General features: G+C 35.5%; 1 protein-coding gene across 3 annotated transcripts; it reads left to right on the top strand.

Annotated features, from left to right (window-relative positions):
* Positions 1–3,896: 3,896 nt before the first annotated feature.
* On the top strand, positions 3,897–13,156 carry LOC104231657 (nucleobase-ascorbate transporter 6). 3 transcript variants are annotated; one of them, XM_009784689.2, is made up of 15 exons: positions 3,897–4,098; positions 4,419–4,604; positions 5,180–5,277; positions 5,390–5,563; positions 5,928–6,028; positions 6,363–6,438; positions 6,545–6,604; positions 6,705–6,889; positions 8,854–8,950; positions 9,296–9,382; positions 11,763–11,821; positions 11,907–11,998; positions 12,118–12,195; positions 12,285–12,445; positions 12,557–13,156. In XM_009784689.2, the coding sequence occupies exons 2-15, from the start codon at positions 4,514–4,516 to the stop codon at positions 12,773–12,775; spliced, it is 1,578 nt and encodes a 525-aa protein (XP_009782991.1). In that variant the 5' UTR covers positions 3,897–4,098; positions 4,419–4,513; the 3' UTR covers positions 12,776–13,156. The 3 variants fall into 3 exon arrangements, with proteins under 3 accessions (XP_009782991.1, XP_009782992.1, XP_009782990.1); XM_009784690.2 differs by having other exon boundaries at positions 3,932–4,296; XM_009784688.2 differs by lacking the exon at positions 3,897–4,098 and adding an exon at positions 4,252–4,339.
* The last annotated feature ends 5,456 nt before the right edge of the window (positions 13,157–18,612 follow it).

Below are 18,612 nucleotides of genomic sequence, written 5' to 3'. Positions count from 1 at the left end.
TTCCTAGTCTAACTCCTAACTAGATAGTCTCTCTCACTTGTGCTGTAGAAATATTCACACTCTCCCCTAACCTACAACCTTAATGCTCGACCTCCATAATTCCCTATCAAGGGCCATGTCCTCAGTAATCCTAAGTCGCGCCATGTCCTGTCTGATCACCTCTCCCCAATACTTCTTAGGTCTCCCTCTACCTCTCCGCGTGCCCACTACAGCCAGTCGCTCACACCTCCTCACCGGTGCATCAGTGCTCCTCCTCTGAATGTGCCCAAACCATCTGAGTCTTACTTCCCGCATCTTGTCCTCCATGGGGGCCACACCCACCTTCTCTCGAATATCTGCATTCCTAATCTTATCCATCCTTGTATGCCCGCATCTATACATTATTGTTGGGTCATAGGATGCGATTGAATCTTATACTTGTGACTATTGTGTTTCTTTATACGTATTATTCATGCTTTAGTTGGTTAATTCTCCATGCTAAACCAGTTTTATTATATTCTTCCTGTTTTGGATATTGGTTGGGTATTGACTCAAGTTGAGATTCATATTGTGAAGTTAACTGTTGAAACGAGATTGGTTATTGTTGATTCCCTTGCTGGGATGTTATTGTTTCTATTGTTTGGATGAGGAAGAGTGTAAAGCACGAACGGTGATGTCGTGCACGATATTATGAGTGAGTGTTAATGCACGAAGGGTGATGTCATGCCATAATCTATGAGTGTTAAAGCACGAACGGTGATGCCGTGCCATATTCTGTGAGTGTTAATGCACGAAGGGTGATGCCGTGCCATATTCTGTGAGTGTTAATGCACGAAGCGTGATGCCGTGTCGTTTCTGTTATTTCTTATGGCGAGGACAAAAGTAAAAGCACGAAGGGTGATGCCGTGCATATGTTGTTGGGTTATTATTTTTGTTGGTTCAAAGCATGATATTTACCTTGTCTCTTAACTGTATTGTTCCAGAGCTTGATATTTCCCCCTCAGCATGACTTTCCCCTTCCCGCTATTATCTGTTAAATTTCTATTATTTTTATTTTTATTTTCTCATATATGATTTAACTGCACATGTTTATATGGTTGTCATGTCCTAGCCTTGTCACTACGTCGCCAAGGTTAGGCTCGACACTTACCAGTACATGGGGTCGCTTGTAATGATACTATACTCTGCACTTTCTGTGCATATTTCGGTGCCGGACCTCGTGAGTAGAGTTTAGGTTGCTGCCTTCAGTCCACAAAAGACCCAAGGTAGATCTGCCGGTGTTCGCAGACCCTGAGTCCTCTTCCCTCTATCTTAGTTCTTGTTTTCTTTCATTCCAAAAAGCAGATGTATCTTTCTTTAAACCAGTATTTGTAGAAATTCTTAGACGTTCGTGGATTGGGTAATCGTATTTTAGAGTTTTGAACTGCTATAAAATTTCCGCACTTCATATATGTTTAGTTTAAATTAATGTTAATTACTATTTTGGTTAATGGTTAATGTGTTAGAGCTGTATTTGTTAGCTTGCCTAGTATTCTATGAGTTAGGCGTATCACGATTTCAATGGTGGGAAATTCGGACGGTGACACTTGTAATACAAGTAAAAGCTGCATATTCAAAATTGAAAATTGAATATCATCAAGAAACCCAAGTCCATATTTTACAGTTGGAGCTTAGAAGTGATTTGGGTAAAATGAATTAGATTGGTCATTGTAATTTACAAAATCTCCATATTTTTAGCTGAGACAACACTACAATCATTCGTAACTTTAGGTTTAATGTTCTTGGAATTAACATCCTGGGCTTATTACCCTAATCACTTATTCGAAAAAGCAATAGAAAAAGCTCCTTTTTAATTTTACTGTTGTAACGAATTATTCTCAATTCCGCCGAAAGATCCACCTTCTTCTTTTCACCTTTTTCACTAATTCTCTTTTCAACCATTGAAGAGAACAACTAAAAAGAAGAAGTGACTTTTAATATACTACTTACTACAGTAAAAAAACAACAAACAAATGGAATTATCCTAAAGAAGAAAAAAGAAATAACGTGGATTTTTTTTCATTCAACAATTAATGAACTAAACACTAGAAAATAATTCTAGCATGAAAAGCACTTTTCAAGGTTTTTTTCTTATAAAAAATAACTTTCATTATATCAAGCACACTTAATATAAATTGTATAATTAAGTTAATATTTAACAACTCATAAGGAACATTTTAAAAAATTTCTGATGCTTGAAAGTAGGGGTGTACATAGGTCGAGTTGTTCGGATTTTTCAATTATCAAACTAAACCAATGATGTCGGATTTTTAAATATATAAACCAAACCAATAAAGTCGGGTTTTTCAATTTCGTTTTTTCTCGGGTTTTCTGATTTCTTTTTCCAGGTTTTCGGTTTTTTTTTTCCGGTAAAGTCTTCATAGCAAAAAATATGTAACTTGTGCTCCAAATATATTTCTTTAGTCCTAATAAGATACAACTATATAATATATTTTTCAAGAAAAAAACACAATAATATCAGATAAGTCATAGCATTATACTAAAATATTCAATAACAAAGATAATAAAATTTTATAAAGCAAATATTGCTAATTAATAAGCTATAGTAAAAATTAATATAATCTAAAAATACTATATAGGTCATGCTAAAATAAGTATAGCTAATAAGTACTATTAATTACATAACTAAACACTAAAGAAAAAAATAAATTAAGTTATACATTTTCATTATAAGCAATATAAAACTAAAAATTAGATATCCAACACTATCATCAATCCTAGACTGTAACCCGTGGTTGGAAGAGTACATGTCTCGTGATTTTAACCTCTTCAGCAATCATCCAATTTTTGCCGACTGCAATGGCAAGGTACATTATTCTTGTTCTGACTTCTGAGAGTACTTTTTTCTTTTACTATTAAGTCATAAGGATAATAGTGAGTACTAATAACTGCACCAAAGCAATAATGATAAATTATTGTACCAAAACCCTAATGATAAATGCTGAGTATTATTTTATCTAGTATTTAACCAACTACTTAACGTAAATTTAAGTTAGTTGAACAAGTGAATATTGAATATTTAAATTAAAAAGAAAATAGCACCAAACTAACAAGTAGGAAGAATTATCTGGATAGTCAAAATCAGAATGTAAATTTTGGTACATATAATAACATTTCCCCCCATAAATAAGTCAAAAACTATAGCGCTATAATGTTTCATATTATATTGTCATCAACAAAATAGTAGTAGGATTTTTATACTTATTTTTCTATATGGAGGGACTAAGGTGGAAATTTCCTCAAGTATCAACAAAATTCGAATAGGGGATCTGATGCAAATTGGAACCAAATATAGGGAGAATGTGTCGGTGTCATTTGTTCCTTTCCAATTTGTCACTTCTTTTTGTGCACCCCAATATTCCTCTAATTCTTTTTCTGAATTAGATGGTACAAATTCCTCAATCATATTAGTCAAAATTCAATTATTCTTTAAAAAATTTAGTTTGCTGAACTTGATTCTGAAGTATTTTCAAGGACAAACCCGTCATTTTAAAAAAGAACTGAAACAATGTACAGACGTAGATAAAATAAATTTAACCAGAAAACTAGGTGCATTCACCTTTAAAATATGGATGACAAGAATAGGAGAAAAATAGTAAATTAACCGAGAGAGAGGGTGGGCACAAAAATTCCCTTGGTGTAGTATTTTACTACTTACTTATTTGAAGTGTCAATCCCTGGGAGCGAATGTATGTCGACTCAATTCGGAAAGACCAATAAACAACATTAATAAATGTGTGCCTGATCGAGAGATTCTTCGAATTTTTTTAATTCTTGCATCTCTTTTTGAAACAGAAAGAGAGAGAAGGGTAAAAAGAAGCGGTGTTTAAAGTTGAGGGGTCAATTTTCACTTTTCAGTCTATTTTTATCTTTACATTTTTGCTTTGAGTCTGCAGACCTCCCTTTCCTTCTAACTTTTGGCAACAAATACCATGTGTTGGTAGTTTTTTTTTTCCTCTCCGTGTAACCTCTGTTTTTGCCCTTGAAAATGATGAAATGAAAGTGGGGTCTGTGATTTTATTGACCTTAATACATCATACCAACTTGAAGTTGCTTATGGTAGTTTCTTTCTTACAGTGTCAAAGCAAAACACTGTGTTACAGTTTCATTCATTTGCATTTCTTTTTTATATTCATTTAACAGTAAGATATAGTAGTAAAAGTGAGTGGATTTTGTGGGAACATATATACATGTGGGTTGTTGTTCCAATCTTGTCAAAGCTTGCGTGGTTCATATATGAGTGATTGAGCTTTTTGGGTACTTTAAAAATTAAATCTTTTTCTGCAATCTTGCTTTCTAGGTACTCAAAACAAAAAGCTTGAGTCCTTTTTCTAACCTTTTATTGGTTTCTGAGAGATTTATTATGTGCCATTGTGCAGATTTGGGATTTTGCACCGCTTAGTCTCTCTACTCTCTAGACACTTCACCGAATAGTATACTGTGCTCGCTTTGAGAGAGAGAGAGAGATAGAGAGATGGCAGGAAAGGCAGATGAACCAGCACCACACCCACCAAAAGATCAGCTTCCTAATGTTTCTTACTGCATTACTAGTCCTCCTCCTTGGCGTAAGTATTTAATTCTTTGAATTCTTTGTTTTAGCATTGTAGCATAATCTTATCCATTCTTGCCTGATTTTCCTGAACTCTGTTTTCTGTCCCACAGGCTTTGAATTGCTTCTTTATGTAATGTTTGTTGCTGTTTTGAGAATTTGAGCAGAGCACACATTAATTGCTTTAGTTTCACCTTTTCTATATTTTCTCAAATTCTAGTTGTTAAAGCAGATGACTTTCTTTTTTCATTTAGCCTTATAACATACTATTTAACTGTAATTAGTGGCATTTCTTTATATTCCATATTTCTGAAAGTTACCTTTTGGGGTTTAGGGTGATTAGTATGCTTTATTCTATCCAGTTCTGGTCACACATGAAATGAAATATCCCACTGACTTGGTAAAAAACTATTGTCTTGTTGACTGACATTGGAGTAATGTCTACTCTGTATAGTAACTGCTTCATTTCTTGTTGCTGATCTTGAACAAAAATGTGGCCGAACACTTCTCTATATTTTTTATTTTGTTGCTGATTATTTTCTGAACTGTGGATTGTCGACTATGCTGATTTTGTCTTATTGTTTAATGCAGCTGAGGCTATCCTTCTTGGATTTCAGCATTATCTGGTTATGCTCGGTACCACAGTTATCATTCCTACGGCTCTAGTTCCCCAAATGGGAGGAGGAAATGTGAGGCCTATTGACAGCGGAAAGCTGTTATACTGCTTAAAATGAATTGTTTTATTTCGACTTAAAAAATAGTGTGACAATATTAAACAAAAGATTATCTGCCCTTTCGCAGGAGGAGAAAGCCAAAGTTATTCAGACATTGCTATTTGTTGCTGGGCTGAACACCTTGTTGCAATCTTACTTTGGAACTAGACTACCAGCTGTGATTGGAGCGTCTTATACCTTTGTTGCACCTACAATTTCAATTATCCTTTCAGGACGATGGGAAGACCCAGACCCTGTTTCGGTTAGTGTCTTTAGATGCTAATTTTGTCCTTTGTTTTTTGGATCATGTATTATAGTCAATTGAAAAGAAAATTAGAGAAATTGGTTTTGTGATGCAGTTTTCTCGTAGGTATATCAGTCGGATGACAGTTTAGCTGTTCTTATTCTCTTTATAATATAATATTATAACTTGAGTGCCAAAGACACTAATCTACAAAATCCTTAGTGGCTTTGGAAGCTAGTAATCATATTTCCTCAAAATAATTCATATTAGTGCATGTTCTTTTAATTTTTATAGAAGATGTTTAGGCATAACGTAGACTGATCCACTGCATCTTGGTGATATTCTGTCCTGATATTATGTTACATTTTCTGTTTTTCATCAGAGATTCAAGAAGATAATGCGGGCCACCCAAGGTGCACTTATTGTTGCTTCAACACTTCAGATTGTCCTAGGCTTCAGTGGTCTTTGGCGCAATGTTGTAAGGTTTGTTACCATCACAAGATTTATTTGTGTGCCATTTAGTGTCGACATACGACTGGTTGATGTTATTCCCTATGTATAGACTTCTGATCTAGTTCCTATTATCTCAATGTATGACTGGCTGATGTTATTCCCTTTTCTAGACTTATGAACTAGTTCCGATAACTTAATAAAGCACTCTTTCTACACATGTTATTGTCTTTTTTTGCGATTGAAGATCAAATAATTGCTTAAAGGGTCAGTTTTGGTGGTTTGCACCATGTCATTGCGTCATCATTTTGTGTTACTCCAGTGAAAAGTAGCTCTGATTGGCATTTTATTTCTGTCCATTATTTAGGTTTTTGAGCCCACTTTCAGCTGTTCCTTTAGTTTCTCTTGTTGGCTTCGGGCTCTACGAATTTGGTTTTCCTGGGGTAAGTATTGATGTAGATTAGCCTTTTTTCCTTTTTGGTTGTCTACTTTCTTGTTGCTATATAATGGCTGAAATGTTTTCTGTATCTGACTACCTTCTATGTTTAGGTTGCCAAATGTGTTGAAATTGGGTTGCCACAGCTGGTCCTTTTGGTCATTTTCTCTCAGGTGAGATGCTTTATCGAAAAATCATATTGCTATCACCTTATGCTGCTTTGAATTGTGGAATATAAAATTACAGATCATTTGATTTTGGTGGTCATTGCAGTATTTGGCACATTTGATACGCCCAGGAAAGAATATATTTGATCGGTTTGCTGTTCTTTTCACGGTGGTAATTGTATGGATTTACGCACACCTACTTACGGTGGGTGGGGCTTATAATGGGACGCCACCGAAGACCCAAGCAAGCTGTAGAACGGATCGTGCTGGACTCATTGATGGTGCTCCATGGTGAGTGCTTTTTCTCTTCCTTACGCCTCATCCTTTTCTGCTACATTTAGCGCCTGGTCAGACCTCTGGTAATTCCGTTGGATTTCCGTTTGTGGGTCCAAAAGTAGGATTAAAATGGACTTTTTTTTTTTGATGAAGTTGAACGTTAAAGTGGTAAGTAGCTCTCATGCTACTAATTTGCTAACGTAATTTGAAGTATTTGTAGTATGGAAATAAAGAATCTCTTACTAGGGACTGCGGCGGTGGTGCAAGCTGGGTAGAATAAAAAAGAAGTAGATTGATTAGTTCTAGATATGTTTACTAGCCAACCTATGCCGAGAAGCGGGAGGTCAACTCGGTTGGAAATTTCCTGAGCCCAAGCCCTATCTTGGTTATCATACGAGCTTAGCTCTTGATCAAACAACTAAAGAAATAGGGGTAGCTCAAAAAGTTGAGCTTGAATGCGAAAACTGAAGTCTCTCTGGACCATCTCAATTTCCAACTTCTTTTGTCTGTCGCAGCCTGTAAGCACATATATAGACCAGATAGGACGAAAGCTTAGTCACCTTTGTAGGATAATTAACAAATAAGCTTTCACCAACTAGATTCAAATTTCAAGGATTATAGGGGCATTTGATTCCTTATGCATGAGGAAGACAATAATCAGATATGTATCTGTCAATCAAACCAATGAAAACTTTGTCAATCTTTGTCTAAATCTCTGAATCTCAAATAATTAAACAGAAAATGTCAAAATTTTGACATTCAAAGAAGTTGGAATCATCATTGACTTCATGTTAAAGTTTTGAATGTTTGGGTTCGTGATGATTGATGATGACTCCATATAGATAAACATTGGAATATGATTAATGGCTGCTGTTTGGGATGGTGAGTGACGGATTGTGTGGCAAAGGGAAGAAGCACAAGTATCTGAGTGTGCTTTTGCTAGGGTATTCAAATTGAGCAAGCCGGGGTTAGGTGAGCGTAGCTTTTTTAATAATCAAGCTCGAGAAGGATCTGAAACTTAGCTCATTTAATGCATAAATGAGCTTGCTATCTTTATTGATGAACAGATTGGATCATATACATCTCTATGCTGGGACACAGGATAGTTTACGTGATGTATATGGCAACCACAAACTTCGGCATAATGACACTTCCATATTGATACATGAGATAACCTCATAATGAGCTTATAATTCCGAGATTTTAATAGACTTACAGACTCATGAACTGTCTTCTTGTTGCGCGATTTAAGGTTAATCACCTCATTAGATTCCATCAGCAGGAACTCTAAGAAGTTAAAATGTGACTGGTTCTTTCAATGATGTGAAAACTAACACGCTTGCTATTTTTCTCAAATGACAATAGAGGAAAGATAAAAAGAAATAGGTTGTGGAATTTGTAAGATAAGCCTTTGCACGGGGTGAAATTCCGCAATTTTGTCTCCATCACCATATTAGTCGCAATTGAAATGTGCTTATCCTATTTATTGCTATTAATTTTTACCTTGAGCATAATTGGTAGATATCACATTTGAATTACGATTTAGGAACACTTATGTGCAAGTAATAAGTAACCCAATTAGCTCGTGATTGAGGCGTAGTAGTTACTTTTGTATGTGCAAGTGAATAAGTAAGGATGGGTGTTTGAAGCTCACCTACCTGATTTTCATGTTTAGGAGCAGATACATTGTCTTTTGAAGTCAGCTGTCAGTTTTTCACTGTTGTACTTCTAAAAGCACAAAAAGTTTACTGTTTTCTCCACTTCCACTCCTTCAATGGTGGTATTATTCTTGCAACACATGATGTGCTATTTTTTTGTGCCAAGCTTTCTATTTGTTTAGCACTTTTTCTTGTATGCGCCTTCTATAGTTCACAATGTACTTGTCTATTTCTATTTGGTGCCCTTCAAGTATTGTCAATTCAAAGCAACTTATAATCTGTAGTTGTCGATCATATTCTCTCGCTGGTCTTTGTCCGCAGGATCAGAGTTCCATACCCCTTCCAGTGGGGACCACCTTCATTTGATGCTGGTGAAGCATTTGCTATGATGATGGCTGCATTTGTTGCTCTTGTTGAGGTTAGTTTATCCACCTGGTATAGCAATTGGTTAAAATTGTGAATGCTTTACACTATCTTATTGGAGGTTTTGCGTGTTAGACACCGTTGCTGACTGCTTAGAATAGGCTCAATAACTATTATGAGCCCCTAGTTGTTGGGGCAGATGTCTAAGAGTTGCTTTTCAACCTTAATCTGTTCTGTTCTTTTACGATCCCCTGCTCTATTTTCGCCCATTTTGCTTCCTTTTCAGTTCTGTTGTTTCTTTGCGCTTCTTTTGATTGCTAATTTTTGTGAAGAAAAAGATACCTGGGCTAGACAAGCCTGGAACCGACTCCCTTCTGATGGTCGATTTTGTTTTTTTCAGTCCACTGGTGGTTTTATTGCAATTACGAGATATGCAAGTGCTACTCCCTTGCCACCATCCGTACTCAGCAGAGGTGTAGGTTGGCAGGTAAAAAGGCGTTTTCCTAGAATCATCCCTCCTGCTCCCTTTCCTCCCCGTTCTTTAGCAAAACGGAACATGAATCGTGAATAATATCTTCTAGTTGATGTGGATGTTTACTTGCAATCACATGTGTAGGATCTTTTGGAATGATTTCTGCTCGTCATTTATACCTTTTGATTAAGCTTCAGATTATCCACCAATGTTGTGATGCATCCATCTCCCCAAGTGAAATCTATTTCCTCTCAAATTCAGCTCCATAGAACAATTATTCTGTAATGCCAATTTTAGTCAAATTGGTTGCTGACCTGCAGATTTCAATCTACTTTGGACGTGATGTAAACAACAGATGCCATATCTAGCCGATATCATTTTTTGGGATAAAGATTGGAATACTTCAAAATTCATGCATGGCCATCTGATGACCAATAATACTTTCTTGCTTCCTCTTGTGGTTTCTAGGTTTTCTTCCTGCTTCCTAAAGCGCAACCTGATGCACTAAGCGCACTAAGCTCCTGCTATGTGCGGGGTTCCAGGGAAGAGTCGGACCAAATTGGGTCTATTGTAGGCAACCTTACTTTACTTTTTCTATACCAGACTGTTTTCACAGTTTGAACCCGTAATGTCATGGTCTCATGGCAACAACCTTACCAGTGCGCCAAGTCTCCCTTTCCTCTCTACACTATCTAATCATTTTTCCTATGCCTTGTGTTTACCCTGGAGCATTCTTAATAATCTCAGAAGACTGGGAATCGGGTGTTACAAGCCAAAATTTTATCTAGTTCAAATATTATTGTTTCTTGTGCTTTCTCATTTTTTCTGCAATCTGTACTTTTTACAGTCATGTTGTGAACCTATGCAAGACTTAAACATGCTAGCTAACCGATTAGTAATCGGGAAGTGCAAGAGTTAGAGCTAGTGTTGCTCCCAAACACACACGCAAGTATATGTGGTCGACAAGTAATATAATGATAAGTTGAGTGTCGAACCCACAGAGACTTGTATAAACTACTCACTAAATCACTAACATTGTTATTCAATCCAGTAAAGTCAAAGTCCAATAATATGATTATATTATATTACGATTCAAAATAATAACTAAATTATCAAATAACGAGTTGATTGTTGTGTATTCAGTAGAGACAAGTATTCCAGGGTTGTGATCGATTCACCATTCGTATTGTGTTCTAATTAACTCTCCCTTTCATATAATTCACTCATGGTTGCTAATTAATCGATAAATGCTCTCATAGCCTTCTCTCGAAGTACTGCTCACCTATTCTCAATAGATTAACGCCTATATTCCTATGAAATCAATCTATTAAGAACGCATTAAGATTACGATATTTAATTAAACACGGTGACTAGGTATATTCCTATTCTAACCACAAATCCGCTCCCCCTAAGGGTTAGATCATGCTCTCTTCAATTCTTCTCTAATCTAAACACGGCTTTCCCAAGCATAGCATAGATAGTAAATAGAACTTAACTGCTGGCCAGACAATTAAGCAATTAATCACATAATAGAAGAAACAACTATATATTGGTGAATTATAATTAAGGTCAAGCTAATATCAAACAACAATATTCATGGCTAAATCACAACCCCAGAACAATGGGTGTTTAGCCACTCATGATGTAATCAAACAATTGCATAAGTGTTGAATCAATTGGAAATACTAGAAAAAAATGAAGAAAACTGAGAATTCTCCGCTTCCTCACAATCCCGTGTGTATCTTTCCTCCAAAGTGGCGTCTCTTCCTTCAAAAATAGGTTTAGTCTTACTTTTATACGTGTTGGGTAGGTCTAGGGCCGAAATAACCTTGTCCCGGGCGAAATTGGAGAAAATTCACGTCACTGGCGCCCTGGCTAGCGCCAGGCGCCCACCAGGGCGCTGCCCAATTTGCCAACACTGTTTTCAGCGCCACAGGTGGCGCCAGGCGCTGCCTGTGGCGCCCAAATGGCATTTTTCCCGGTTTTGTTCGTTTTAGCTCAAATCTTACGCGTTTCGTCCCCAATTGCTCTCGAATCATTCCTACAAGTAAAAACACTTCAAATTAATATAATCATAGCATTTAACATCCCAAATTCACGAAACAAAAGTAAAATATGAGGCGATATACATAGAAATATATATACTTTAAGCTAAGCATCAGCTAGAGCTAGAGAAAGGAGTGTTGATTAACTGGATCTGGATAACTGAATGTTTGGACCATGAGAAGAGAAAAGAAAGCCTCTTTTTGTGAGATCATGTATTGGGAAAAAACGAGCTCAATAAGATTCATGAGGATGAACTGTTTTCTTGGTCTTTCCGCGTTGCTCTTTATTATTTTCAAGTTTCAGGTCTTGTTGCTGTCGTTAATTTAACAATCTCTTGCTTGTATCTCAGGGAATTGGCATTTTACTGTCTGGGTTGTTTGGCACTGGTAATGGATCTTCTGTATCTATGTAAGTCCAGAAAAATTCTTCTACCAAGTGATAAACTCTTGTTATAATAGTTGATTGAGATGTCCTTTCCTCTGCGTATATGCAGTGAGAACGCTGGTCTTTTAGCACTGACACGTGTTGGCAGCAGAAGAGTTGTTCAGATATCTGCAGGGTTTATGATTTTCTTCTCAATTCTCGGTAAATCACCTGCTTAAACATTCCCTTTGAGAGGGATCTCACTGATATATTTGATAATTGACTACGCCCCTCCCTTTCCTTTTTCCCTGTGATTGTCTTGACAACACCATCATCTTCAGGAAAATTTGGAGCAGTCTTTGCTTCTATACCAGCACCCATCGTAGGTGCTTTGTATTGCATTTTTTTCGCTTATGTAGGTAAGCATATGGAAGCAAGTTCAGACCAATAATCTTTGATATATGTTATTCAAGAATTAGTGACTTCTTATGTTGTTTATCGTTTGCAGGCGTTGGAGGCTTAAGCTTCCTCCAGTTCTGCAATCTGAATAGTTTCCGCACCAAGTTTATATTAGGTTTCTCCATCTTTCTGGGTTTGTCAGTTCCACAGTACTTCAATGAGTACACAGTTATTGCTGGTTATGGACCTGTTCACACGAGTGGACGATGGGTATGGAAATTGGCATTAGATTCTGAATATCTTAATCATCTTCACTTACTTTCCATAGTCATGTATTAGATCTTGCTGAGAACTTTCTTGTGCTTTGTTGTTGTTGTTCAGTTCAATGACATGGTTAATGTGCCATTCTCATCGGAAGCATTTGTCGCGGGTATCCTGGCTTATTTCTTGGACAACACACTGCACAAAAAGGATAGTCAGGTAAGGAAAGACAGAGGCAAGCCATGGTGGGACAAGTTCAAGTCTTTCAAGACCGACACAAGGAGTGAGGAATTCTATTCCCTTCCATTCAATCTCAACAAGTATTTCCCGTCTGTGTGATTTGGGGTATCATCAAGATTTGAAGGGTCATACTCAATATCATCACAAGTCTGGGTGTTCCTCCCACACCATTAAGAGCTTTATTGGGGGAGCATTAGTGCTGCAACACCAATTTGCTTTCATATGTACCTGTAACATGCAAAAGGTATAAATAGTCTGACCATTCGGAAGATGCTTATAACATTTGTTAATTGTTTTCTTTGTTGTAAAGTCATGGTTATATGTACTTGAGTAGTAATGGTGTAGTAGAATAAGCTTGCTGCTTTCAACTTATGCTGATTTCAGCAGCAATAAGCCTCTCTCGGATATGGGATCAAGCAGACTTGTAATGGGTAATACTGATAACGGTGATAGTATCGTAATATCATTTTCACTGGCAAATGTGAACTGAGAGCTATGCATACGTCCATTGAACTGATTAATTAGCCATCTGCTTGTGTGTTTTTTCATAGAAATATAGGGAAAATAGAATTCTCAATATTTGTAGTACAGCTGAGCTTCATGATGACGAGGGTCAACTTAGGAAGATTTCTTCTATTGCCCAAAACGTAATTCTTGCATAATGAAGCCGAAAAAAGGAAAAATGAAGGCAGTTTTATGTAGGTCAATTTTAAATTGATTGTAGTGTGTATCTGCTATTTTCGAAAATGATGGGCCTTGTGGCCTGAAAAAATTGAAGGCGTTAGTAGCAGTCAGCCTTGAAACTGTTGATTTCACATTTAAATGCAGTGCAGAAAAACACTTAATTGAAACCAGTGTGTGCATGGAGTATGGTTACGTTAATTAGCTGTAAAACGAGCACTTAATCGCGATATGGAGAAGTACGTTTGCTTTTATAGTTTTTTTTTTCTTCTTCTCGAAATGACTTGTCCTAATACTTGTAAGCTTGTTACTGAATTAGCATTATCACTAATCACTATATTAGGATGTAGTAAAAAGGGTGAACGAACAAGTCCTTAATATATGACATCATGTAAAAAGTACACGTTAACTGAATACAGTTGGGTTTGGAAAATTAATATCAAAGGATAATACATCTAGGATCTTTTCTTTTTCTTTTTCATCTGAGATCTTGAATTTCTAAATTTTACAGCTTAAATTCAGCCTTCTGGAAATAATTGAAATTTGTAATTTTGTGTAAGAAATGTCAAAGTTGGGCCATGTAGACCGTCGTGCATGACTGATCTTGGGATAAATCCAACTATCCAGGCACTACAGTTTCCATAGTCCACAATCCATATCCTTATATATGCACCACTTGGAACAAAATCAATTAAACTTCAGCAAATCCCTTAGTTTATTTTTTTAATTGAAAAAGAAGAAGAAGCAAATCCCTTAAGTTTGGGAAGGGAATAGATTCAGCCAACATAGCGATGTTGAATGTTGACCATTTACCATTATGGCATTATGCTGCCAAATAGACCAAAAATTAATACTAACACTGCACCCTTTTGTTACGTTAGTATGGGATATTAGACGGCTTTGAATTTAATTTGGCTCACGACCACCTTGAAACTCCTCCAGCAACTAAGCTCCTTTCTATTTCTAAATGGTGGATCTTCTCAAGTATGGATTAATTTCTCGTGATCTAGTCAGTAATTTTTTTCTTGAAAGCTTAATATTTCAATCAATTAACAGTGAATTTCTGTAGACAATCGGAATCAGTTTGAAAATCCAAAGTGATGCCTGACATTGTTTAGTGCGAACACGTAATTGATGTGCCTAGAATGTCAAAATACAAAGGTACTGATCGATATTGGGACCAGCAAAAATTAGTGCTCTTACCCACTAATAGTACTAGAAAAGGAAATCAAGAATTTTGCTCGCCACTGGTTTTTTCTTCGCATTTAATACAATTGAAGAGTGGAAAAAGTTCGATTTTCAATTTCTAACAGAAAGCTCAACGTTTTCGATTAGACTTGTGCTGCTGCAACTATTTTGTGGTTTTTGTTACAACTATTTTATACGCAACTTTAGATGCTGGTGCAAGAGAAATTGAGCAAAAAAATAAAAATAATAATAATAAGTTACATTATTAAAAATAAAAAGAAGAAGAAGACACAGTTCAGTTCTTTCATTAACATGGGCTCATTCTAAATATGAAAATTAGAATCTCATCAGAGGAGTTTTAATATTTGAAGAATGTCCTTTTATCAAATCTTATACTATTCGATGAGAGTTGTAGAAAATCATTTAATATTCCTCGCCTCACAAGATGTTAATTGATTCAGAAGCAGCCTTATGTGAATTATTCCTATTTTCATATTAGAGGGTGTCAACCCTTTATTTAAAGCATTTATTATAGCAGAGAATGAAACCTTTAAAGAGTCAAATTTTGCTGTATCTTGGAAGATAACTGTTGCCATCACAATTAAAGCTAGGAATGACATTCTCTACACTTCAAGCGGAGTGTCACACATCAAAATAATAGTCTTAATTATTTGAATTAATTTGTCCACAAAATTCATCAACTAACCTTGATGGATCTCATGTACCCAAACAAGAAAAGTATAGGAAATTGCATTTATATTAGGGTTATGCGTTTAAATTATATATATACACAACTAGTGTATGAAATTCTTTACACTATCAGGTCACCAAAAGATATTTATAAGTAAGTCTCCTTAAATGTGAGATTTGCAATCTTAAAAAGAAAAGACGTTGGCTATTGGCTACTATAAATGTTAATGTGATGGTCTAAAAATTTCATAATGCATATACAACTTAAACTCTCTATATAATAAAGTAATACACATATATCATCGGTGCAGGGCGGATTCACCTTGGTTCACCGGAAAAGTTTATGAATATGTGTAATTATTAATATGTACAAATAAAATATTAAATAAAAAAAATGGACAGTGTTTTACGCATATATCTCGGTAGCTTTCCTGGCCATGCGCTTCATGTTCCTTGGTCAAGTCTTGGGTTCGAAACTCAACAGCTTCTCATGCCGTGCTAAAGCTGAGTAACTTTTTTTATGCCTTTTCTGCTTAAGAATGTGTCATCGAAGGTGCAACCCTTGACCCCTTTGCGGGTAAGGACAAACTAAATTAGTGGACCACACTAGAGCTTGGGGCGCATTAACAATAATTTTTCGTAGGTTTTATGCTAAGTTGTCTTACTATTTCTTTTTCTTTCTATCTTTATATTGGGCGGCGATGAAATTGGTTCAAACCGATTTGCAAGTCAAATAATGAAAGAGTTTTTAAGTGATTATTTAGTGTTATATATAGAAAGTAATATTTAGTATTATTTCTAGTAAGTATATTCTGAATATATTTCAAAAAAATTAAAATCTGTCGAGGGGGTTGTAGTAACATACTTGATTAATTTTTTTAATAAAATTCGAATTTATTATTTTAATGTGTATTGTTATACTGATATGTATTTTATTTGTTCATTTCTTTAAATATCGACACCGTTTACGAAAAATCCTCTGCATTGGTGGGTATACAAACTCAATATATCCTTGAAGTAGGCCACAGTAACAGCGCCAAATCATGGCTCGGTCCAAGTCAAGTCAACCCAGATTTTTATAGACACATCTATTTCGTGAGCTAAGAAGTTGATATATATATATTTCTAAACATTATTTCATGGCAAATAATAATGGTTTTTTTCTTTTCTTTTATATTCTTTTCATTTGTTGAAAGGCAAATGAGAGGAAACGACTTGAAAGGGAAAAACAGAAATGATTTAATTATATACATCGACTTTGCAGATGAATTTTGCACAATCAGTGCAATTTAACCTCTTGATGAGAATGTTATTTGTCTTATTTTCTACAATACTAGCTCCGCCCATTTTAAGTAGTTACATTTAATCACTTAAAAAGTGATGTCCTAATAGTTTATATAAACTATCCGTGTGCAAAAGTTAAACCGAGACAGAAACAAGAGAACTAAGAGCTAATATAGTTCTCTTTTAGCAAAATATTGATCTATATATGTTGGAATGTACACTGCCACCATTCTGGTTCAGGCACCCTTTTCACAAAGAGATACTTAGAACTTTATTATACGAGGTTAATGTGCAGACAAATGCTACCAGGTTCAAACTTAGGTACCATTTCACAAAAATACAACGAAAAAGCTTTATATACTTTTTCTGCACTAGAAACATCAAAAGTGAAAAGTGGAAGAACATTAGGAGACTTTTCTAAATTCTGGAGAAAAATATATAGATGACGCAAAGTCACGATCTAGTATTAAAATATATAATAAGAGATAGTGTAGCCAAATCATAGTGGTGGTACTGGAGGGAGAAACAAAGGGAAAAAGGACCACCATGAATTGTCATTCGTCGGATATGAAGACAGAAAAACCATACAAAGGATTTGGCCCAGGCACTTTGATATTCTTTGTTCTCCCTTTCTTGGTTAATTGGCAAAGGAAACCACTTGATCTGTACCTTCTTGTTTCTTTCCAAATTCCAACCACCAATCATACACTATCTGTTACTTTCTCTTGAGATAGAATGGGGTTGTTAGGTTGGTAGAAAACAATTTAACCCATTATGTTTTTACCCTTCCTATTATCTCTTTGAAGATATTTTTAATTCTGTTTTACATTATGGCCACAAACTGGTCAATTTTAAGTCAGAGACGAGTAGAGAGAGACTATAAACGAGCCCCATGAATAAGTGACGAGCCCCGGCCCGTTACAAAACAAAGCGATCTTATCTCTATAATGATCATACAACTATGTGAATATTATTATATCATTGGTCGATATATAGACTACAGACGTGGAGAGTTCAACAAAACTCACAACCTCTAACTTGGATTATGTGTATCTATGTGTTTGGAAAAGAATGAGCACAATTATATTAAAAGTTAAATTTACTAAAATTTGAATTTGTTATCGCATTACATGGTCGACTACCAGATCCCACTTGTGAGAATATATTGGATATGTTGTTGTTGTATTACATTGTCGACTAATCCATTGAAGAATATTCTTCTTGAGTACGACATGCACAAATATATGGACGCATTAACAGTACTCAAAACTTGTTATCATCGTCTTTGTCAAAAGTCAAGATAGTATATAGCATTACTATATGGAACGAGTAATTTGAAACACAGGCATGAGGCTCACTAGCGCATGAGTGATGATTGCAAAGAAGCCCATGTATTACTGTACGTTTCAACTACTTATAATAAGAACTTCATTTTTGTCAAAAGAAAGCTACTCGGTATCATTGAAACAATTGATTAACTATCACAAGCGCTTCATTTTATAGGCTCCGATCTATCTTATTTTTCTTCTTGACTGGGACTAAACAACTAATGCATTATATATAGAATGTTTTGACCAGCATTTGTCACTATATATTTGGTCAAAACGTAATCTTTAAGTTAATAGGATCAGGCCAATGACTTCGTATTAATTACTGCATGCTTTCTTGATTCTCACGTTTCGACAGGTCTTTAGGTTCAATTTCTCTTGAATGTTCTGAGGAGTCTACTGTTTTAGGGTGATTACCTAAGAATATTATAGATGTCCTTTCATATAGAAAGACATCTAGATTTTTCGCTTAAAATGATAAAATGCATATTAAAAATTCTATGTTACTACATTTTATTTAACAAATGATATAATGGTAGATGTGTGGTTTTGGTTCATGAACCAAAATTATTAAAGGCCACGTTGTAGGAACTTTTAGCTAATTAATGACGCATTCTCAGTAAAAATGCCACAAGATAAATTTGTTTAGTCTCGAAACATTACCTTCAAAGAATAATATTTTCCAAAATAAAAAGATATGGGCAAGAGAGAAGAAGAGAATTTTATATTGACTTTTGTTCCTTTTAGGGGAAGCAAAAATGGTAT

This window comes from Nicotiana sylvestris, chromosome 3, assembly GCF_000393655.2.
Source record: "Nicotiana sylvestris chromosome 3, ASM39365v2, whole genome shotgun sequence".
NCBI classification, from domain to species: domain Eukaryota; kingdom Viridiplantae; phylum Streptophyta; class Magnoliopsida; order Solanales; family Solanaceae; genus Nicotiana; species Nicotiana sylvestris.
This window is presented reverse-complemented; position numbering and strand designations above follow the sequence as displayed.